Source organism: Salvelinus alpinus, chromosome 9, assembly GCF_045679555.1.
Source record: "Salvelinus alpinus chromosome 9, SLU_Salpinus.1, whole genome shotgun sequence".
Classification (NCBI taxonomy): Eukaryota; Metazoa; Chordata; class Actinopteri; order Salmoniformes; family Salmonidae; genus Salvelinus; species Salvelinus alpinus.
In genome coordinates this window covers 39,867,761-39,890,456 of record NC_092094.1, presented here as the reverse complement: position 1 = coordinate 39,890,456, position 22,696 = coordinate 39,867,761, and the positions used below count along the sequence as shown (strand labels likewise).

At 43.1% G+C, this 22,696-nt stretch overlaps 1 protein-coding gene across 4 annotated transcripts in view; it reads right to left on the bottom strand.

The window, feature by feature from the left end:
• LOC139530045 (solute carrier family 66 member 2) overlaps positions 1–22,696 on the bottom strand; it is an 81,457-nt gene that overhangs the window by 14,479 nt on the left and 44,282 nt on the right. The window contains exon 5 of one of the 4 annotated variants that reach the window (XM_071326089.1): positions 1,089–3,569. The exons of the other annotated variants lie outside the window; for them this stretch is intronic. Within the exon in view, the coding sequence (XP_071182190.1) occupies positions 3,413–3,569 (157 nt within the window). The 3' untranslated portion in view covers positions 1,089–3,412. Of the gene's footprint in view, positions 1–1,088; positions 3,570–22,696 lie in introns of those variants that run through there. 4 annotated transcript variants of the gene reach the window in all.

Genomic DNA, 22,696 nt, shown 5'->3' with positions numbered 1-22,696 from the left:
AAAACTAATATGGAAGCTTAATGACTATAAATAATTTTTACCATTATGATAATATTGTGCCTCCAGTAGGCGTAGTAACACCAATAATGGTAACACCGATGAGACATTTTAAGTTCAAGGATTTTCTTAAATGGAGGCCACAGATGCTAAAATCTAAGCTTTAAGAATTATTCACTAAAGTGATATGATTAATAATTTTGGTCCCAATGTTATTTCCCTTCATTTTAATTGAGTAACACAAAATGACACTTTGGATTTAGACACACCAAATTGTCAATGGAATCCTCAAATGTATAACATACAGTGCATTCGGAAAGTATTAGGACCCCTTCCTTACGTTACAGCCTTATTTTAAATTGGATGAAATACATTTTTCCCCTCATCAATCTACACACAATATCCTATAAAGACAAGGCGAACATAGTTTTTATTTTTTGTGTGCAATTTTGCAAAAACAGAAATCCCTCATTTACATAAGTATTCAGACTCGTTATAAGACACGAAATTGAGCTCATGTGCATCCTGTTTCCATTGACCATCCTTGAGATGTTTCTACAACTTGATTGGAGTCCACTTGTGGTAAATTCAATTGATTGGACATGATTTGGAAAGGCAAAAACCAAGCCACGAGGTCGAAGGAATTGTTCGTAGAGCTCCAAGACAGGATTGTGTCTAGGCACAAATCCGGGGAAGGGTACCAAAAAAATTCTGCAGCATTGAAGGTCCCTAAGAACACAGTGGCCTCCATCATTCCTAAATGGAATAAGTTTGGAACCACCAAGACTCTTCCTAGAGCTGGCCGCTCGGCCAAACTAAGCAATCGGGGGAGAAGGGCCTTGGTCAGGGAGGTGACCAAGAACCCGATGATCACTCTGACAGAGCTCTAGAGTTCCTCTGTGGAGATGGGAGAAGATTCCAGAAGGGCAACCATCTCTGCAGCACTCCACCAATCAGGCCTTAATGGTAGAGTGGCCAGATGGAAGCCACTCCTCAGTAAAAGGCACATGACAGCCTGCTTGGAGTTTGCCAAAAGGCACCTAAAGGACTGACCATGAGAAACAAGATTCTCTGGTCTGATGAAACCAAGATTGAACTCTTTGGCCTGAATGCCAAATGTCACGTCTGGAAGAAACCTGGCACCATCCCTACAGTGAAGCATGGTGGTGGCAGTATCATGCTGTGGGGATATTTTTCAGGGACTGGGAGACTAGTCAGGATTGAGGGAAAGATGAACAGAGAGATCCTTGATGAAAACCTGCTCCAGAGAGCTCAAGACCTCAGACTAGTGATGCACCGATATTACATTTTTGGCTGATACCGATATTGGATATTTTCCTTGCCCCCAAAAATGATATTGATAACCGATATTTATAATCTATTACAGTTAAATAGTTAACACACACACATGGACGCAGCGGTCTAAGGCACTGCATCTCAGTGCAAGAGGCGTCACTACAGTCCCTGGTTCGAATCCAGGCTGTATCACATCCGGCCGTGATTGGGAGTCCCATAGGGCGGCGCACGTCCGGGTTTGGCCGGGGTAGGCCATCATTGTAAATAAGCATTTGTTCTTAACTGACTTGCCTAGTTAAATAAAGGTTACACACACACACCACACTGACCAAAAAGTTATTTTGTTGGCATTTACGTATGTCCCCATTACTAGTAAAACATAATCAAAACCTACTTCTTTCACTTACTTGCTGCGCTGTTTCGTTGTTCATTTGTTTAGTCTCAACTAGGATTTCATCACACATGTCAAGCAGTGAAGTTTCAGCTGTCTGTCTGTGGCCTCTTCCTCGGTGCGCACTGTCACGAAGTCCGTTTCCATCTTGTCCAGCTATGTATGTAACATTTCACGTAAACCCTGTTTCTTGTCTGCATCGAAGTAGCGGTCCTTTACAAATCATCGAGCATGGTGGCGACACAGTAAAGAGAGAATGCCACCGAATTGCTTGTTCACAGCCTGTGTCGGCAGTTTTGTTGAGCAGGCATTTCAATGCCATGACAGAGGGTATCACGTCTTCTGCAGGCACAGTTGATGAGCTTATTTCTCGAGTCAGTTGTTCGAATGGAGCTAGCTAGTGTGTTCATGTTTCCAGTATCAAACATGTTCTCAAATGCCATTGAAATGGCAGCAGCGGTATGACAACCAGCACATTCATGAGCATGCAATCCTCGACAACCCACTGTGCTGTCAGACTCAGCATGCTCATGGGGCTGATATCGCTGGTCCAAATGTCAGTCGTGAAGCTAATAGCAGTGACGCTATTACTGTGTAACTCCGGTAGGGCAACATCTGAAAAATAGTGCACTTGGTAGTGTGTACCGGTGCTCGACCAGTCGGCGAAAGCCAACATCACCCACGACAGAGAACGGTTGATTGTCAAGGGCAATGAATTCCATTATCTTGGCGTTAATGGATTACGCCTTTGAGTTGTCTCGCTGAACTTTTCTTACTCTTTCAAATGACTGCTCGATCCATACAGCAGACATTGTGGGCTAGGTTAGGAATGCTGTGCTGCACGTGTAGCACAACATTTTAACATGACATCATTACATCATGTACCTACGTTATATAGGTATGCACGTCAGCTTTGACATCGGTTTTGCACATTGGCGTTAAACTAGACATTGACCATTGTTAATGTTGCCATTTTTAGCAATAATCGTCCGATTCCGATATGTTCATCGATATATCGTACATCCCTACTTCAGACTGGGACGAAGGTTCACCTTCCAACAGGACAACGACCCTAAGCACACAGCCAAGACAAAGCAGGAGTGGCTTAGGGACAAGTCTCTGAATGTCCTTGAGTGACCCAGCCAGAGCCCGGACTTGAACCCGATCTGACATCTCTGGAGAGACCTGAAAATAGCTGTGTAGCAGCGCTCCCCATCCAACCTAACAGAGCTTGAGAGGATCTGCAGAGACAAATGAGAGAAACTCCCCAAATACAAGTGTGCCAAGCTTGCAGCATCATACCCAAGAAGACTCAAGGCTGTAATTGCTGAATAAAGGGTCTGAATACTTATGTAAATGTCATATTTCAGTAGCTTATTTTATAAATGTGCAACATTCTCTAAAAACCTGTTTTTGCTTTCTCATTATGGGTTATTGTGTGTAGATTGATGAGGGAAAATAACAATTTAATCAATTTTAGAATAAGGCTGTAACGTGAAGAAAATATGGAAAAAGTCAAGGGGTCTGAATACTTTCCGAAGGCAATTTTGCATAATAAAGCAGATTGTGGAGAACTGCGTCTGAGAAAACTAAGTAAGTATAATGCATGTATTGAATGGAATAAAATATTGATGTTATGGTAAAAGTAGTCATTTTTTGTTTGTTTGTTGCATCCTCATGTAACCAAACAGTAACGAACAGGTTCTTTGAATAATGAGTTCATCATGTCTATAGAAATACAGAAATAAAGGTACAATGAGTATATTTTTCACAAGTTAGCAGGTGGTACTCTATGGACAGTTGTTGGGGGATCAGTCTGTCCAAGTTGACCATGGAATCTGCTGCGGGGTACAGGATATCCTTTGGTGTTTCACCAGTCCAGGTGCTGGGAAAGAGACAGGAACTCAATCATGTAGAGATAGAGACAAATTCAAATTGACACTCCATGATGATGAAGAGAAAACAAGTATCAGTGGAATCTAGTAGTGTTGAGAGGGGTCAAAAAGGGAGATGGGTCAAAAAGGGAGATGGGACAAGGTCGTCTAGAAAATAGCAGAGCAAGACAGGCTCATCATAGATTGAGGGTGATGCAGAAGAGCTCAACTCCTCCGCTAAGGGCAGGACAGGATTTGACTGGAAACAAACTATTACACAACAGTTAGACATAGTCAAAGCAGGTTGTGAAATAGATCTACATTAATATGATATATTAGTTACGTTTCTGGTTTACCATGGTATTTATCCAAACATGAGAGGGCTACTCACACACAGTGTTGGGAAGGGATCAGAGCAGTGATTGAATAAGGGTATGGGACAAGACTATGTGTTCAGAGGCTTGACTTCAGGACACGACAGGCTCATCATGGATGGAGGGTGGTGGAGATGTGCTCAACTCTTCCGCTGAGAACAGGACAGGATTTGACTGGGAACCACACAAAAAACAGTACAATTCTATTCAATTCAAGGGGCTTTATTGGCATTGGAGACATATGTTAACATTGCCAAAGAAAGTGAAGTAGATAATATACAAAAGTGAAATAAACAAAAATGAACAGTAAACATTACACTCACAGAAGTTCCAAAAGAATAAAGACATTACAATGTCATATCATGTACAGTGGGGAGAACAAGTATTTGATACACTGCCGATTTTGCAGGTTTTCCTACTTACAAAGCATGTAGAGGTCTGTAATTTTTATCATAGGTACACTTCAACTGTGAGAGACGGAATCTAAAACAAAAATCCCGAAAATCACATTGTATGATTTTTAAGTAATTCATTTGCATTTTATTGCATGACATAAGTATTTGATACATCAGAAAAGCAGAACTTAATATTTGGTACAGAAACCTTTGTAATAACAGAGATCATACGTTTCCTGTAGTTCTTGACCAGGTTTGCACACACTGCAGCAGGGATTTTGGCCCACTCCTCCATACAGACCTTCTCCAGATCCTTCAGGTTTCGGGGCTGTCGCTGGGCAATACGGACTTTCAGCTCCCTTCATTATTTTCTATTGGGTTCAGGTCTGGAGACTGGCTAGGCCACTCCAGGACCTTGAGATGCTTCTTACGGAGCCACTCCTTAGTTGCCCTGGCTGTGTCTTTCAGGTCGTTGTCATGCTGGAAGACCCAGCCACGACCCATCTTCAATGCTCTTACTGAGGGAAGGAGGTTGTTGGCCAAGATCTCGTGATACATGGCCCCATTCATCCTCCCCTCAATAAAGGTCGTCCTGTCCCCTTTGCAGAAAAGCATCCCCAAAGAATGATGTTTCCACCTCCATGCTTCACGGTTGGGATGGTGTTCTTGGGGTTGTACTCATCCTTCTTCTTCCTCCAAACACATCAAGTGAAGTTTATACCAAAAAACTCTATTTGTTTCATCAGACCACATGACCTTCTCCCATTCCTCCTCTGGATCATCCAGATGGTCATTGGCAAACTTCAGACGGGCCTGGACATGTGCTGGCTTGAGCAGGGGGACCTTGCGTGCGCTGCAGGATTTTAATCCATGACGGCGTAGTATGTTACTAATGGTTTTCTTTGAGACTGTGGTCCCAGCTCTCTTCAGGTCATTGACCAGGTCCTGCCGTGTAGTTCTGGGCTGATCCCTCACCTTCCTCATGATCATTGATGCCCCACGAGGTGAGATCTTGCATGGAGCCCCAGACCGAGGGTGATTGACCGTCTTGAACTTCTTCTATTTTCTAATAATTGCGCCAACAGTTGTTGCCTTCTCACCAAGCTGCTTGCCTATTGTCCTGTAGCCCATCCCAGCCTTGTGCAGGTCTACAACTTTAGCCCTGATGTCCTTACACAGCTCTCTGGTCTTGGCCATTGTGGAGAGGTTGGAGTCTGTTTGATTGAGTGTGTGGACAGGTGTCTTTTATACAGGCAACAAGTTCAAACAGGTGCAGTTAATACAGGTAATGAGTGGAGAACAGGAGGGCTTCTTTTTTTCTTCTTTTTTTAAAACATTTTTTTACTCCTTTTCTCCGCAATTTCGTGTTATCCAATTGTTAGTAATTACTATCTTGTCTCATCGCTACAACTCCCGTACGGGCTCGGGAGAGACGAATGCCGAAAGCCATGCGTCCTCCGAAACACAACCCAAACAAGCCGCACTGCTTCTTAACACAGCGCGCCTCCAACCCGGAAGCCAGCCGCACCAATGTGTCGGAGGAAACACTGTGCATTTTATAAACACCGCTACCTTGGTTAGCGCGCACTGCGCCCGGCCCGCCACAGGAGTCGCTGGTGCGCGATGAGACAAGGAAATCCCTACAGGCCAAACCTGGACGACGCTAGGCCAATTGTGCGTCGCCCCACGGACCTCCCGGTCGCGGCCGGCTGCGACAGGGCCTGGGCGCGAACCCAGAGTCTCTGGTGGCACAGCTAGCGCTGCGATGCAGTGCCCTAGACCACTGCGCCATCCGGGAGGCCCAGGAGGGCTTCTTAAAGAAAAACTAACAGGTCTGTGAGAGCCGGAATTCTTACTGGTTGGTAGGTGATCAAATACTTATGTCATGCAATAAAATGCAAATGAATTACTTAAAAATCATACAATGTAATTTTCTGGAATTTTGTTTTAGATTCCGCCTCTCACAGTTGAAGTGTACCTATGATAAGAATTACAGACCTCTACGTGCTTTGTAAGTAGGAAAACCTGCAAAATCGGCAGTGTATCAAATACTTGTTCTCCCCACTGTATCTATCATCATACAGCTAATGGCGTTAGCTAGCCCTATGATTCAAAAGAGAAGATGCTTTACAATCAGATTTCGATCGGTTATGCACCAAAACAGATTTTTTAAATATAATTTCGGTTATTTGGCTAACAGCTATCTAGCTAAGTTAGCCAGCCAATGTTAGTTCAGTGAAAGCAAGGATATAGGTTCATGTCGGAGCTAATGGAGGCTCAACATTGACAAATAAATTAACTAATGTTAGCTAGCTAGCTAAATAATCTCTATTATTCTATGTTAGCTAGTTACTTACCAGTAAATGGTAATCAATGCTTGCTGCTGGGACTGTCAGTGGCACCTCAAGTATTGGAACTTCATTGGGCTTCAGTACAAGAAACTTGGCATACCCCATTTCTTTGCAGCATGTTTTCGAAGCACTCATCTGCAAAATGTGCTCTGCAAAAGGCACTCTTTGTAATCAACTTTGGATGCATCCTGAGCTTGGGAAATTAATGTAACCCATCTTCCTTTTTGGGGAAGTTAAAGAACTGCTGTAAATTGCTTTTACAGCCAAAGATACAGTTACGAGCCATTCTTGCTTACCGGTAACTAGCTAGCTATCTGACCTGTTGCTTGCTGAATCCAAAGATATGGCAGAGAGTAACAGGTTATGCGCTGTACACATTCAAATTAGGGCAGGAATTAAGTATATACAAAGCATATCATTGTACGTATTAAAATGAGTAGGTGAGCTGACATCTCACCTGAGGCAAAGCAAAACGGAGTGTCAAGTGATTGGATTTTCAGATACAGCTCAACAGACAGAGCAATAGTATAGATTTTTCAGACTTCGGTGATAGTAATTACATCTTCCTTAGTTCAAAAGTGAATTAAATTCAAATGAAATACAGTTTTCACTGTGTATTCCCTTTGAGACTCCTCCACCAATAACAGTTTGCCACTGTAGGGAATGCTCAAGGTCCTTGTAGGTGACTGAGGGGTAAGTCGAGCCAGCCCTTGTTTCTAGGAAACCATACTCAAAATGAATAATGTGACCAAATATTTAGGAAGACGTTATCAACTAATGTGAAGGAAGAAACCACATGGAAAAGTGGTAAGCAAGTAAGGTCCAATAAACAGATTTTCACAATTCAAATGAATGTATTGTGTTATAGGTTTCATGATGCTCATATCCAAACTAAAGTAGATTGTTTTGTACATCAGTTGGGGTCTATAAGATACAATATGAGGTCCTAAACCAAACATGAAAGTGCATCCTTGTAGCTGTGTGGGCTAGTGTTTGGGCCAAGTTGAGCCAATGGCCGCTTACAAATGATGATTATATTTAGTCAGTTTTATAAAGAAAATATGCCTATATTTTTGCATATGAACTCAAGATAGTGCATTTTTATTGTTACAGAGCAGACATCATGCCCTGTGTATACAAGCATAAAACAAGGTCTTATCTGATGACATGGAGTCTGAGCTTGCTTGATATATCAAGAATCTCACAGACCAGTGTCATGGGCTTAGTAGCCTCAAATGCAAAGAAGTTGCCTACGAATTGGCCAGGAGGTTGCTATGGGGAGGACAGCTCATAATAATGGCTGCAATTAAGTGTAATGGCTGGAATGGAGTGAATGGTATCAAACACGAAAACCCCAAATAAGTCTTTGATACCATTCACTCCATTCCAGCCATTATGAGCAGTCCTCCCCTGAGCAGCCTCCACTGGAAGTGGCACATCAAAACATCATCCCTGTCCCAGACAACTGCTCAAGAAATGGAAGGGTAAGTGATATTGAACAGAGATGTCTACAGAACAAAGATGGCGCCGGAGCAGAAGGCAGACGTTTTACGTGCCCCCAACCGATTGTGTTTTTTGTTTGTTTATCTGCGTTGTTTGTAACTTATTTTTTTACTATTTTTGTACATAATGTTGCCGCTACCATCTCTTACGACCGAGAATAACTTCTAGACATCAGGACTGCGATTACTCACCACGGACTAGCAGAATCCTTTTTCTTCTTTCACAACTGACGAGCCCGAGGATATACGGCTCCCTCGGGAACAGGCCGACCCCCATGATCTGCGTGAAGAGGCGGCGGCGAAAGAGAGGCCGGAGAGCAGGCTGCCTTCTGAGAAGTCGAAGGCAATCGAATAAACCCCCACTTCCCTCAATTCTGTTAGCAAAAGTACAATCTTTGGACAATAAAATCGACGAGTTACGGGGAAGATTAAACTACCAATGGGATATTAAAAACTGTAACGTCTTATGCTTCACGGAGTCGTGGCTGAACGACGACAATATCAACATACAGCTGGCTGGTTATACGATGTACCGGCAGGATAGAACAGTGGCGTCTGGTAAGACAAGGGGTGGCGGATTATGTATTTTGTAAATATACAGCTGGTGCACTATATCTAAGGAAGTCTCGAGCTATTGCTCGCCTGAGATTGAGTATATCATGATAAGCTGTAGACCACACTACCTACTGAGAGAGTTCTCATCTGTATTCTTCATAGCTGTTTACATACCACCTCAGTCAGAGGTTGGCACTAAGATAGCATTGAATGAGCTGCATTCCGCCATAAGCAAACACCCAGAGGCGGCACTCCTAGTAGCCGGGGACTTTAATGCAAGGAAACTTAAGTCAGTTTTACCAAATTTCTATCAGCATGTTAAATGTGCAACAAGAGGGAAAAGAACTCTAGACCACCTATACTCCACACACAGAGAGGCATACAAAGCTCTCCCTCGCCCTCTATTTGGCAAATCTGACCATAATTCCATCCTCCTGATTTCTGCTTACAAGCAAAAATTTAAGCAGGAAGCACCAGTGACTAGATCAATAAAAAAGTGGTCAGATGAAGCAGATGCTAAGCTACAGGACAGTTTTGCAAGGACGGACTGGAAAATGTTCCGGGATTCCTCCAATGGCATTGAGGAGTATACACATCTGTCATTGGCTTCATCAATAAGTGCATCGATGACGTTGTCCCCACAGTGACCGTACGTACATACCCCAACCAGAAGCCATGGATTACAGGCAGCATCCGCACTGAGCTAAAGGCTAGAGCTGCCGCTTTCAAGGAGCGGGACTAACCCAGAAGCTTATAAGAAATATTGCTATGCCCTCCGACGAACCATCAAACAGGAAAAGCATCAACACAGGACTAAGATCGAGTCGTATTACACCGGCTCTAACGCTCGTCGGATGTGGCAGGGCTTGCAAACCATTACAGACTACAAAGGGAAGCACAGACAAGAGCTGCCCAGTGACACAAGCCTACCAGACAAGCTAAACTACTTCTATGCTCGCTCGAGGCAAATAACACTGAAACATGCATGAGAGCACCTTCTGTACCGGAAGACTGTGTGATCACGCTCTCCACAGCCGATGTGAGTAAGACCTTTAGACAGGTCAACATTCACAAGGCTGCAGGGCCAGACGGATTACCAGGACGTGTACTGCGAGCATGCGCTGACCAACTAGCAAGTGTCTTCACTGACATTTTCAACCTGTCCGAGTCTTTAATATCAACATGTTTTAAGCAGACCACCATCGTGCCTGTGCCCAAGAACACTAAGGTAACCTGCCTAAATGACTACCGACCCGTAGCACTCACGTCTGTAGCCATGAAGTGCTTTGAAAGGCTAGTCATGGCTCACATCAACGCCATCATCCCAGAGACCCTAGACCCACTCCAAACTGCATACCACCCCAACAGATCCACAGATGATGCAATCTCTATTGCACTCCACACTGCCCTTTCCCACCTGGACAAAAGGAACACCTATGTGAGAATGCTATTCATTGACTACAGCTCAGCATTCAACACCATAGTGCCCTCAAAGCTCATCAATAAAGTAAGGACTCTGGGACTAAACACCTCCCTCTGCAACCGGATCCTGGACTTCCTGACGGGCCGCCCCCAGGTGGTAAGGGTAGGTAACAACACATCCACCACGCTGATCTTCAACACCGGGGCCCCTCAGTGGTGCGTGCTCAGCCCCCTCCTGTACTCCCTGTTCACTCATGCCTGCATGGCCAGGCACGACTCCAACACCATCATTACATTTGCAGATGACACAGCAGTGGTAGGCCTGATCACTGACAACAACGAGACAGCCTATAGGGAGGAGGTCAGAGACCTGGCCGTGTGGTGCCAGGACAACAACCTCTCCCTCAACGTGATCAAGACAAAGGAGATGATTGTGGACTACAGGAAAAAAAGGACTGAGCACCCCATTCTCATCAATGGGGCTGCAGTGGAGTAGGTTGAGAGCTTCAAGTTCCTTGGTGTGCACTTCACCAACAAAATAACATCCAAGCACACCAAGACAGTTGTGAAGTGGGCACAACAAAACCTATTCACCCTCAGGAGACTGAAAAGATTTGGCATGGGTCCTCAGATCCTCAAAAGGTTCTACAGCTGCACCATCGAGAGCATCCTGACTGGTTGCATCACTGCCTGGTATGGCAACTGCTCGGCCTCCGACCGCAAGGCTCTACAGAGGGTAGTGCGAACGGCCCAGTACATCACTGGGGCCAAGCTTCCTGCCGCCCAGAACCTATACCAGGCGGTGTCAGAGGAAGGCCCTAAAAATTGTCAAAGACTCCAGCCACCACGAGTCGTCAGAACAGCTTCAATTCATCTTGGCATAGATTCTACAACTGTCTGGAACTCTATTGGAGGGATGCAACAACATTCTTCCACGAGAAGTTCCATCATTTGGTGTTTTGTTGAAGGCGGTGGAAAATGTTGTCTCGGACGCCGCTCCAGAATCTCCCATAAGTGTTCAATTGAGTTGAGATCTGGTGACTGACACACACACACTAAACCCCCTATGCTCCTTTGAAATAAGATGCATTTAAAATATGCAATATGCTGTACCACACCCCTGTTCCATGAATTAAACTTCGACCCACCAGCACCATCACCCACTTATCCTAAGGCAGCTCAACTTACCCCGTAAATTGTGCCGAGACCAATTCTTTGCGACAAGTTATGTTTTAAAACTATTATGTTTACATTAATTCTGATTATTTCCAGGAATACACAAAATGCTGAAATATATGTAGATATCTTTGTTATGAAGAATGCTATTTCCCTTGACGTAATGATGCTAAATGTATAAAATGGCTCAACATACCCAACTCTCCTCTATATCTTTGTAGTGAGTGATTTTCAAGGCAGTAACACAATGACATAAAACTGAGGGACATACATGACACTAGTAACAAAAAAAGTATTTTAATAGCCTTTGTTTTTATTGATCTATACATTATATTTAATACTTTTGTTCACTTTCTAGCATTCAAAATAACAGATCTCTAAATCCCAAAAAGACATTACTACTGGGAGAAGCCAATTTGCTTACCTTAAGCACTTTAATGATTGCATTAACAAAGTTTTGACGATAACGGACTTGCATTATTTTATCATTGATTAACAGATCAATATGAAGTAAAACATGTATGATGTGTAACTATGTCATTTTAAAGTGTTTTTCATGGTTGCAAAGTCCAGGGATGCAAATGCCACTGCAATTCAAGTACAACCCACCAAGCACATTTGTTTTTAAGTGCATGGACAAACTGTTATAAACTGTCACAACATACGGTGGAGGATAGTAGCCATTTCGATACTTCCAATTCATTAAAGACAGTGCCACACACACACACAATGAGCTGCAGTCAGTCAGGGAAACTGCTAAACTGACGAGCTCTCCCCTGTCATTTCATTGCCCCGCTCCTCTCCCTCTTCTTTCCTCCTCCTCCTCTCCTGTGCTGGCCTGGAGGGGATATGAATAATTCGGCTGATTTCCCTGTACAGGAGCTGGGTAAAGGCAGGGCCTCTAATTCAATCATGTGGCCGGGTTTTATCAATGACTCTTCAGCAGCTACAGCACCAGCCTATCAGCCTCCATCCCTTGGTTAAGACATGTGGGCTCTCAACTCCCTCAACACCCTCATCACCATGCTAAAATGTACCATCACACACTGCAAACAGTTCTCCAACAGGTGCAAATACACTCATTGACATGGAACTGAAAACAGATCAAACTCACCAAGGCCAGGCAAAAACATTTGAAATGTCACACTCCAGTGAGAGCAAGACAACGAAGAAAGGATGCAAGAGAGAAAGAGAGAATTTGACCCCACACACAAACAAACAATATTCTCTGTATTCACTCAATTTGAGGTGGTCACTGTGGGCTAGGGATTATCCCAGAAAAAGCCTGAGAGTAGGTGAGACTTTCATGACGTGTGTGTGCATCCTCTTTCAAGTCATCCAGAGGAGAGGACTGGGAGCCCTTACTTGGACAAATTATTGTTATTTTATTGTGTTACCATTTCATTTTATTTATTTATTTTTTCTTACTTTTTAACTGTGCGTTGTTGGGTAAGGGCTCATAAGTAAGCATTTCACAGTAAAGTCTACGCCTGTTGTATTCGGTGCATGCGACAAATACAATTTGATTTGATTCACAGGTCACAGCTGGCAGAAGACGTCACATCTTTACTCCATATCCCCAGAGCATTCCGTATGGAGAAGTTGTAAAATGTACCAACCTTATGTCCTCAACTTAATAGCACCCTATGGATCACCAAATACTAAGACGCACATTAACACTTAGAGGGTGGTGTTCACAACTGTATGTGTGCTGAGCGATCTGCCCCTTCATGTTGCATTTTTATTTTACCTTTATTTAACTAGGCAAGTCAGTTAAGAACAAATTCTTATTTTCAAATGATGGCCTAGGAACAGTGGGATTGATCAAAGGAAAGAAGTTATTCACATACTGCAGGCCTCCATGACAGGCTCAGTATGATTGGAGAGGAGAAGGAATTAGAAGATGACACACAAACATAAAACACACACACACTACATGGCTCTATGCTAAAAAATAAAAATAAGACGTGAATCTGTGGAGGTAGCTAGTCTCGTGAGGTAGATTCCCCAGGTCCCCCATGGTGAGTAATCTCCACACAGCCATGCAGCACTTGGCTATTTTTATACTGTAAATCAGGAAAATGTTCACTTTCTCCCTGGGCTTCCCATGGGTAATCAGCTGCGGTATGGGCTGGGCGTCTCTAGCAATGGCCCATGGAGAAGCAGCCTCACCAGGTGGCCCCATGGGAGGGAGGTGTCTACATGTCCCTGCTCGTTTAAGAGACAGATTAAAGCTTTCTCAGCTCAGCTGCACAGCAGGCACCAGCCACTAACTACCTATTTGACTTAAAGAGAAGGACCAGCACTGTGCTATGTATGCATTCAGTACTGCAAGGTAGGCTCTAGTTAGGGAGACCAAAACTGCAATACCTTGCTCTCTCTACCTCTCGCTCACCCCCCCCCCCCCCCCCACCCCATGTCTCTTCATCCTCCTCTCCATCTCTCTAATATAGTGATATTGCAGCACTATTTACAGCACTATATTGCATGATACAAAGCAATAGCATATAATCTTTTAGAGACTCCCTGTATGATGTCACCATCTAAAAGCTGTAATAGGTCAAAAGGGACACTGTCATCACAACGTAAATAACTTCACAGGAGGCATCTGGGAATACTGTATTATAGTGAATTAGGAAGTGATGTCTCCTTTACAGTATTTACAGTCCACAGTAGCTCTGTGTTGGCCAACTCTCATGTTCCCCACCAACCCACCAGCAGCAGCCCCAGCTCACCACCAACCCACCAGAAGCAGTCCCAGCTCACCACCAACCCACCAGCAGCAGCCCCAGCTCACCACCAACCCACCAGCAGCAGCCCCAGCTCACCACCAACCCACCAGCAGCAGCCCCAGCTCACCACCAACCCACCAGAAGCAGTCCCAGCTCACCACCAACCCACCAGCAGCAGCCCCAGCTCACCACCAACCCACCAGCAGCAGCCCCAGCTCACCACCAACCCACCAGCAGCAGTCCCAGCACACCACCAACCCACCAGCAGCAGCCCAAACTCACCACCAACCCACCAGCAGCAACCCCAGCTCACAAACACCCATCTAGCAGCCTCAGCTAAGACCTGAGGGTGTCTCTCTCTCCACTAGCCACCTCCTGCTGTGGCTGGCCAGGCAGAGACACTGTCTGACTGAACACTGTGGACCACTGACCACAGAAATACATTCCAGCTAGGTCAGGTTTACACATAAACTAAAGACAATCATAGTTATAGGATGCATAGTACCTAAAGTATGTTATTATGCAAGAACAAAAAGCCTTTTTGGTACATGGCCTTTAGCCAAGGTTGAAATTATATAGGGAGTCCACTTTAACCATATACTGACACTCGATATTCACAAACTGAAAATACTTTATATCCTAGGACAGGGGTTCCCAAACTTTTTTGCTTCGTGACCCAACAATTGATTTCATGGAAAACAAGGACATTTCTAAGTGAACCCAAACTTTTGAAAGGTAGTGCAAGTCCATTATATTTTCTACAAAACAATTTTTGGTGTGCAATGCACAAAAAATATCCTGCGACTCACCTGGACCCTGACCTACAGTTTGGGAATCACTGCTCTAGGATACTGTAAGATTACCGCTATGAGAGTTTATCTGTGAGAGAGGAAGATGCCATCATCACACCACCAACTCCCATGGGGGTGAGAGCCTATCTGCAAAGAGAAAAAAAAAAAAAACAGGGTTGGCCCTAAACTTTGAGTTTGGAGTGACTGTACTGTGACTGAGGTGCTGGGAGCTCAGTGCATTACTGTCTGTCACTGTCTCAGGGTATGGGAAATACTGCGCTGAACAACACACAGGCAGGTCGTTCCTCCACTTCTAGGCCCTTTGAGAAGTGTAACTTGGTCAAAATAAACTTGAGATTTTACCTAATTTTACATTCTGTCAAAGAGCACATGTTCAACTTCATAAAATACATGTTTTCCCATTGCAAAAAAAAACTATAGTAAGAGTCTATTATTAAGTGCCAAATAAAGTAACAGGGTTGGCAGTAATAGGGTTGATGAATGGTAGCTTGTTGTGTGCAACAGGGAGTGGAAATGAAATGCAAAAACAAGCATATAGTTAAAACATTTATAGCCTGTGTATCTATGGGTAACAGGATTGATGTGTTATGCTCAACCCACTTAGTTTTCCACCACAAAACACCAGAAAATAACCAAAAAGAGTAGAACCAGCTCAATGTTCCTTTTGAAAAAAAGACCTAAAAAGGAATAGTTTCACCATATTAAAACGGAGAGTTCAGTTCAAGTAACAGGGTTGACAGACATAAATTAATCACTAATCCCATTAAATAAATAAATAATATTCAGAAATGACTGTCAAAACTACAGAACAACTAGGGCTTTACAATGATGGTGAAAGCTTGGAGAAATGTTGGGGTTAAGTGGGTTAAAATCTTTCTAGAAGTCACATAGGGTTCACGGAATAACATGTCAAAATGCTATATTTTGTCACTTCAGCAAGTCTTTATTCATATTAAAAATATGATTCAGATAGATTAAATTCTCCATGTGGGCACTTCATGTAATAGAACAGGATTTTAAAATTCAATATTGGTGAACAATTTCTACTTAAAATATCTTAGGGACGCAAAAGGTGTGGAACGACCCAGGTATATTTATATCTCCCTCCCTTTGGGAGTGTTTTGTGTTTCCATTGTACTATTTATTTTGTGCTTTGAGAATGTAGCCTAACAGTGGATTTCATTAAATACTGGAGGAGAGACAGGCTAATAGAAAACTGTCAGACAGGAAGAGAGGATAACAAGATAAAGAGAGGGAAATGGAAGAAGAAGAATGAGCAAGCAGTTACAGTATATCCTAAAGGTATTGTGAATCTGAGTACTTACTAGACCTCTGTCTTGCTTCACATTCTTTAATGGAACACGGCTGATCTGTCCATCAAACCTGTCATTCTCTCTCTCGTTCTGAGGCTACAAAGAAGAGTTACTCTATGAACAATCAAACACCCAATAAACTTTTTATAATGAAATTGGCCCCAAATTCCAAATGCTCACTTTGTCCCCTAAATCAGGCACATTCCTTCATATGATGCGGGAAATAGGGCTGTTGCGGTGACCGTATTACCACCACACCGGCGGTCACGAGTCCTGAAAGCAGTCAAATTACACATGACCGTTTAATCATGGTAATTAGGCTTCTCCAAGCGCTGATGCTGCTGCTGGTCATTAGTAGCCTACCAAATTGCTAACTGCCTGGTAGTCAGCACTATTGTCCCTCTAATCAAATAAGCTCATGTTGTGCATTATTTCTATAGGCTATGCAATTGCAGGAAAAAACTGAGTGATGGCCCCTAATAAAAAGAGGAGGATCCCATCAGCTTTCTACAGGCTAGGCCTAAAATATTTATAAGCACATTGCTTATATTTACAACATGAGTATAGCCTACCTGGCTGGAATGAATTAAACCACAGGGAAAAGCCTCCTCCATTCGCTATTTAAGTGCATAGATGACATGTATTTTTTTCCCGCTGCCCCTGTTTCTATACAGGTGCATGATAATGGTCCATTCTAAATCAAAACAAATGTCACACATATATTATTTAGTATATGTAAAGACAAGATTAAATCAAGAAAATTCTGATGGGTGACAATATTAGCCTTTCACTTGTGAATGATGCCCAGCATAGGAAAAAAATGCATTTTTTTGCTGCTTTTTCTAATCATATTCGGACACCTTATGTAGCATGGCCCATAGGCCTACATGTTTTAATAAGGTTTGTATCACAACTAAAGTGGGAAAATAACTTCTTACAATTAAGCACATGAATCTGCTTTACAAGGGGTGTAGAGCCTAACTGGCATAAATAAGCAGCGCCTGAGTTTCAAGTTTGGGGAATGACGGCCTACACCGGCCAAACCCGGACGATGCTGGACTAATTGTGCACCGCCCTATGGGACTCCCAATCACATGATACAGCCTGGATTCTAACCAGGTTGTCTGCTAGTGACGCCTCAAGCACTAAGATGCAGTGCCTTAGACCGCTGCGCCACTCGGGAGCCCAATATATAAGGTCCCACAGTTGACAGTGCATGTCAGAGCAAAAACCAAGCCAGAGCAAAAACCAAGCCACGAGGTCGAAGGAATTGTCCGTATAGCTCCGAGACAGGATTGTGTCGAGGCACAGATCTGGGGAAGGGTACCAAAAAAGGTCTGCAGCATTGAAAGTCCCAAGGACACCGTGGCCTCCATCATTCTTAAATGGAAGACGTTTGGAACCACCAAGACTCTTCCTAGAGCTGACGTCTTATAGCCAACATTTATTTTGTAGCAGTGCTACCTGCCGGCAGTAAGCTTATCTTATTTGATTGAGAGATTCAATCATCATTAAGTAACATAATGGTTGGGGACACTGAATATTTACATTCATGCTCTTCCCAAAAGTATTTAACTGCAGGGCACTCCCTCATAGGGCTGTGGCGGTGATTGTCAAGCAAATATCTGTTGGTCTCATGGTAATTGACCATTAATTAACATAAACACATTTAGGATCTCCTGGCTTCCACACATAGCCTACAAGCCATTTTAAAAAGTCTAATAAATCCATGACATATAGCCTACACCTTCACTGGGGCTGCTAGGGCTGCTGCTGGTGGGTTGGTAGTGAGCTGGGGCTGCTGCTGGTGGGTTGGTAGTGAGCTGGGGCTGCTGCTGGTGGGTTGGTAGTGAGCTGGGGCTGCTGCTGGTGGGTTGGTAGTGAGCTGGGGCTGCTGCTGGTGGGTTGGTAGTGAGCTGGGGCTGCTGCTGGTGGGTTGGTAGTGAGCTGGGGCTGCTGCTGGTGGGTTGGTAGTGAGCTGGGGCTGCTGCTGGTGGGTTGGTAGTGAGCTGGGGCTGCTGCTGGTGGGTTGGTAGTGAGCTGGGGCTGCTGCTGGTGGGTTGTTGTTGAGCTGGGACTGCTGCTGGTGGAGCATGATATGAAGAAAATAATATCATACTCTGAGTTGTCCTTATGTTAAGTCCTGATGTGGCTATGCCAAGTAGCCCTACTTAGTTAATTTAACAGACAAGATTTGCTTATTATTCCGTGGTATAATTTTATATTATTTTATAGTATGAAGAATACAATTGAACAAAGCTGAATAAAATATAAATATTTTCTCCCAACGATTTGAGGTAGTGCGCACATTATTCTGTGTTGAGCTGTTAAAACCTGTTTGGTATAGGGGGAGGTATTTTCACATCCGGATGAAAAGCATGCCCAAAGTAAACTACCTGCTACTCATAGGATATGCATATAATTGTAGATTTGGATAGAAAACACTCTGAAGTTTCTAAAACTGTTAAAATGATGTCTGTGAGTATAACAGAACTTATTTGGCAGGCGAAAACCTGAGGACACCCAGGAATATTGTTTTTTGAGGTCACTCTCTTTTCAATGGGATTTCTATGGGGATCTAGATTTCTAAGGCACTTGCTTGCAGTTCCTATCACTTCCACTGGATGTCAACAGTCTTTAGAAATTGGTTGATGTTTTTCCTTTGAGAAATGAAGAAGTAGGGCAGTTCAGAACGAGGGTCGAGTGAAGTGTACTGTTGTGGTTGGGGCGCATGACCTGAAAGCTCGCTCCACTTTGTTTTTATCCGCTATTGAACGCAGTTTAACCCGTCTTAAATTTTATCGATTATTTACCTTAAAAAATACCTAAAGTTGTATTAGGAAAGTTGTTTGAAATGTTTGGATCAAGATTACAGGTAATTTATTAGATATTTTGTGGTCATGTTGCGCAAGTTGGAACCGGTGTTATTTTCAATCAAACGCGTCAAATAAATGGACATTTTGGAGATATAACGACGGAATTAATCTAACAAAAGGACCATTTATGATGTTTATGGGACATATTGAAGTGCCAACAGAGGAAGATCTTCAAAGGTAAGGCATGAATTATATCGTTATTTCTGACTTTTGTGCCGTGCCTGGCGGGTTGAATTATGATTTTCATGTGCATGTTTGATGGGGTGCTGTCCTCAGATAATAGCATGGTTTGCTTTCGCCGTAAAGCCTTTTTTAAATCTGACACGATGGCTAGATTAACAAGAAGTTCAGCTTTAATTTTGGTGTATTGCACTTGTGAATGTATGAAATTTAAGTATTTCTAATAATTATTTTGAATTTCGTACTCTGCCATTTCACCGGATGTTGTCGAAACGTTCTGCTAGCGGAACCCCTAGCCATAAAAGGTTAACTTCTTGTGGATAGGGGGCAGCATTTTCACGTTTGGATGAAAAGCGTGCCCAGAGTAAACTCCCTCTTACTCAGTCCCAGATGCTAATATATGCATATTATTATTAGTATTGGATAGAAAACACTCTGAAGTTTCTAAAACTGTTTGAATCATGTCTGTGACTATAACAGAACCTATTTGTCAGGCAAAACCCTGAGGACTTGTTTTTTTCTTCAGATTTTTCTTTTTTGAGGTCACTCTCTTTTCAATCATTGGGAATCCAGATTTCTAAGGGACCTTCCTGCAGTTCCTATCGCTTCCACTGGATGTCAACAGTCTTTAGAAATTGGTTGAGGTTTTTCCTTTGACGAATGAAGAAGTAGCCATGTTCAGAATGAGGCTCCAGTGAAGTGTACTGTTTGTTAGAGGCGCGTCACCAGAAAGCATGCTACACATTGTTTTCCTCCGGTATTGAACACAGATCATCCCGCCTTCAATTTTATCGATTATTTCCGTTAAAAAATACCTAAAGTTGTATTACAAAAGTAGTTTGAAAAGTTTGGACAAAGCTTACAGGTAACTTTGAGATATTTTGTAGTCACGTTGTGCAAGTTGGAACCAGTGTTTTTCTGGATCAAACGCGCCAAATAAATGGACATTGTGGATATACACTGCTCAAAAAAATAAAGGGAACACTTAAACAACACAATGTAACTCCAAGTCAATCACGCTTCTGTGAAATCAAACTGTCCACTTAGGAAGCAACACTGATTGACAATAAATTGCACATGCAGTTGTGCAAATGGAATAGACAAAAGGTGGAAATTATAGGCAATTAGCAAGACACCCCCAATAAAGGAGTGATTCTGCAGGTGGTGACCACAGACCACTTCTCAGTTCCTATGCTTCCTGGCTGATGTTTTGGTCACTTTTGAATGCTGGCGGTGCTCTCACTCTAGTGGTAGCATGAGACGGAGTCTACAACCCACACAAGTGGCTCAGGTAGTGCAGCTCATCCAGGATGGCACATCAATGCGAGCTGTGGCAAGAAGGTTTGCTGTGTCTGTCAGCGTAGTGTCCAGAGCATGGAGGCGCTACCAGGAGACAGGCCGGTACATCAGAAGACGTGGAGGAGGCCGTAGGAGGGCAACAACCCAGCAGCAGGACCGCTACCTCCGCCTTTGTGCAAGGAGTAGCACTGCCAGAGCCCTGCAAAATGACCTCCAGCAGGCCACAAATGTTCACGGTTGGGATGGTGTTCTTTGGTTTGCAAGCCTCACCTTTTTCCTCCAAACATAACGATGGTCAATATGGCCAAACAGTTCTATTTTTGTTTCATCAGACCAGAGAACATTTCTCCAAAAAGTACGATCTTTGTCCCCATGTGAAGTTGCAAATCGTAGTCTGGCATTTTTATGGAGGTTTTGGAGCAGTGGCTTCTTCCTTGCTGAGGGGCCTTTCAGGTAATGTTGTGGTCCCATGGTGTTTATACTTGCATACTATTGTTTGTACAGATGAACATGGTACCTTCAGGCGTTTGGAAATTGCTCCCAATGATGAACAAGACTTGAGGAGGTCCACAATTTTTTTATGAGGTCTTGGCTGATTTTCTCATGATGTCAAGCAAAGAGGCACTGAGTTTGAAGGTAGGCCTTGAAATACATCCACAGGTACACCTCCAATTGACTCAAATTATGTCAATTAGCCTATCAGAAGCTTTGTTGTATAAAGGCACAGTCAACTTAGTGTATGTAAACTTCTGACCCACTGGAATTGTGATACAGTGAATTATAAGTGAAATAATCTGTCTGTAAACAATTGTTGGAAAAATTACTTGTGTCATGCGCAAAGTAGATGTCCTAACCGACTTGCCAAAACTATAGTTTGTTAACAAGAAATTTGTGGAGTGGTTGAAAAACAAGTTTTAATGACTCCAACATAAGTGTATGTAAACTTCCGACTTCAACTGTATGTGAAGCTAGCCACAATAAGGATTAGCCACAATAGTGGACTTTGCAGTTAACCTTCAAAATAAAAGTGTGGCATAATTATACTATTTGTATTCATTTGCATCATTGTCAATGACAGACTTTAATTTGAAAGCAAACCGCAAATTCCACTATTGTGCCTAATCCTTATTGTGGCTAGCTTCACAACACATAACACGGTCCAGTCGAGCCTCACTAGCCAGATGAAGCTAGCTGGCTGCATATAACGTTAGCTTTGGACAACAGGGTTAAGTAGCTGGCTAGCTATTTATTTTCATGAACTGAAGTTAAATTTCAATAGGCAAACAACAAGTGGAAACTTAGCTAATACTTACTCACAAGGATTCCTAAATCATTGCTAAGATTAATGAAAATTACTGCAGTTTCTACTGGTCATTGTTTTCAGGCTGGTTGCATTGGTGCTAGCTAGGTACCAAGCTAAAGCTAGCTACCCCAGAAGTTGCGGTCGAACAAATGATGCTTTATTACCAACGCAGTATTGTAAACACATCGTCCGTGGCTGGTGTTTGCTTGTCTGCAGACTTTTTGTACAGCTTTGACAGTGCTACTGTATCTTTTTTGACACGCAAAGACCCAAACGGCGTTCAATATTATGTATGTCATGAAGCTAATAGCAGTGATGCTATTACTGTGCAACATCTGAAAAATAGCGCACTTGGTGTGTGTACCGATGCTCAACCAGTTGGCGAAAGCCAACAGCACCAACGAGAGAGAACGGTTGATAGTCAAGGTCAATGAATTCCATTATCTTGGCTTTAATGGATTTCGCCTTTGAGTTGTCTCGCTGAAATGTTCTTACTCTTTCAAATGACGGCTCGACATGTTGACTGCTCGATCCACACAGCAGACATTGTGGGCTAGGTTAGGAATGCTGTGTTGCACGTGTAGTGCCAAATTTTACATGGCGTCATGTACCTACGTTATATAGGTATGCACGGTAGCTTTGACATCTGTTAATAACATCGACATTAAACTAGACATCGGGCAGATACTGATGTTGGCATTTTTAGCTAATATCGTCCGATTCCGATATGTTCACCGATATATCGTGCATCCCTAGTTATTGCCTGGTGTAGCGAAATTTTTGTGCTTCTAGTTCCGACAGTGTAGCAATATCTAACAAGTAATCTAACAGTTCCACAACAACTACCC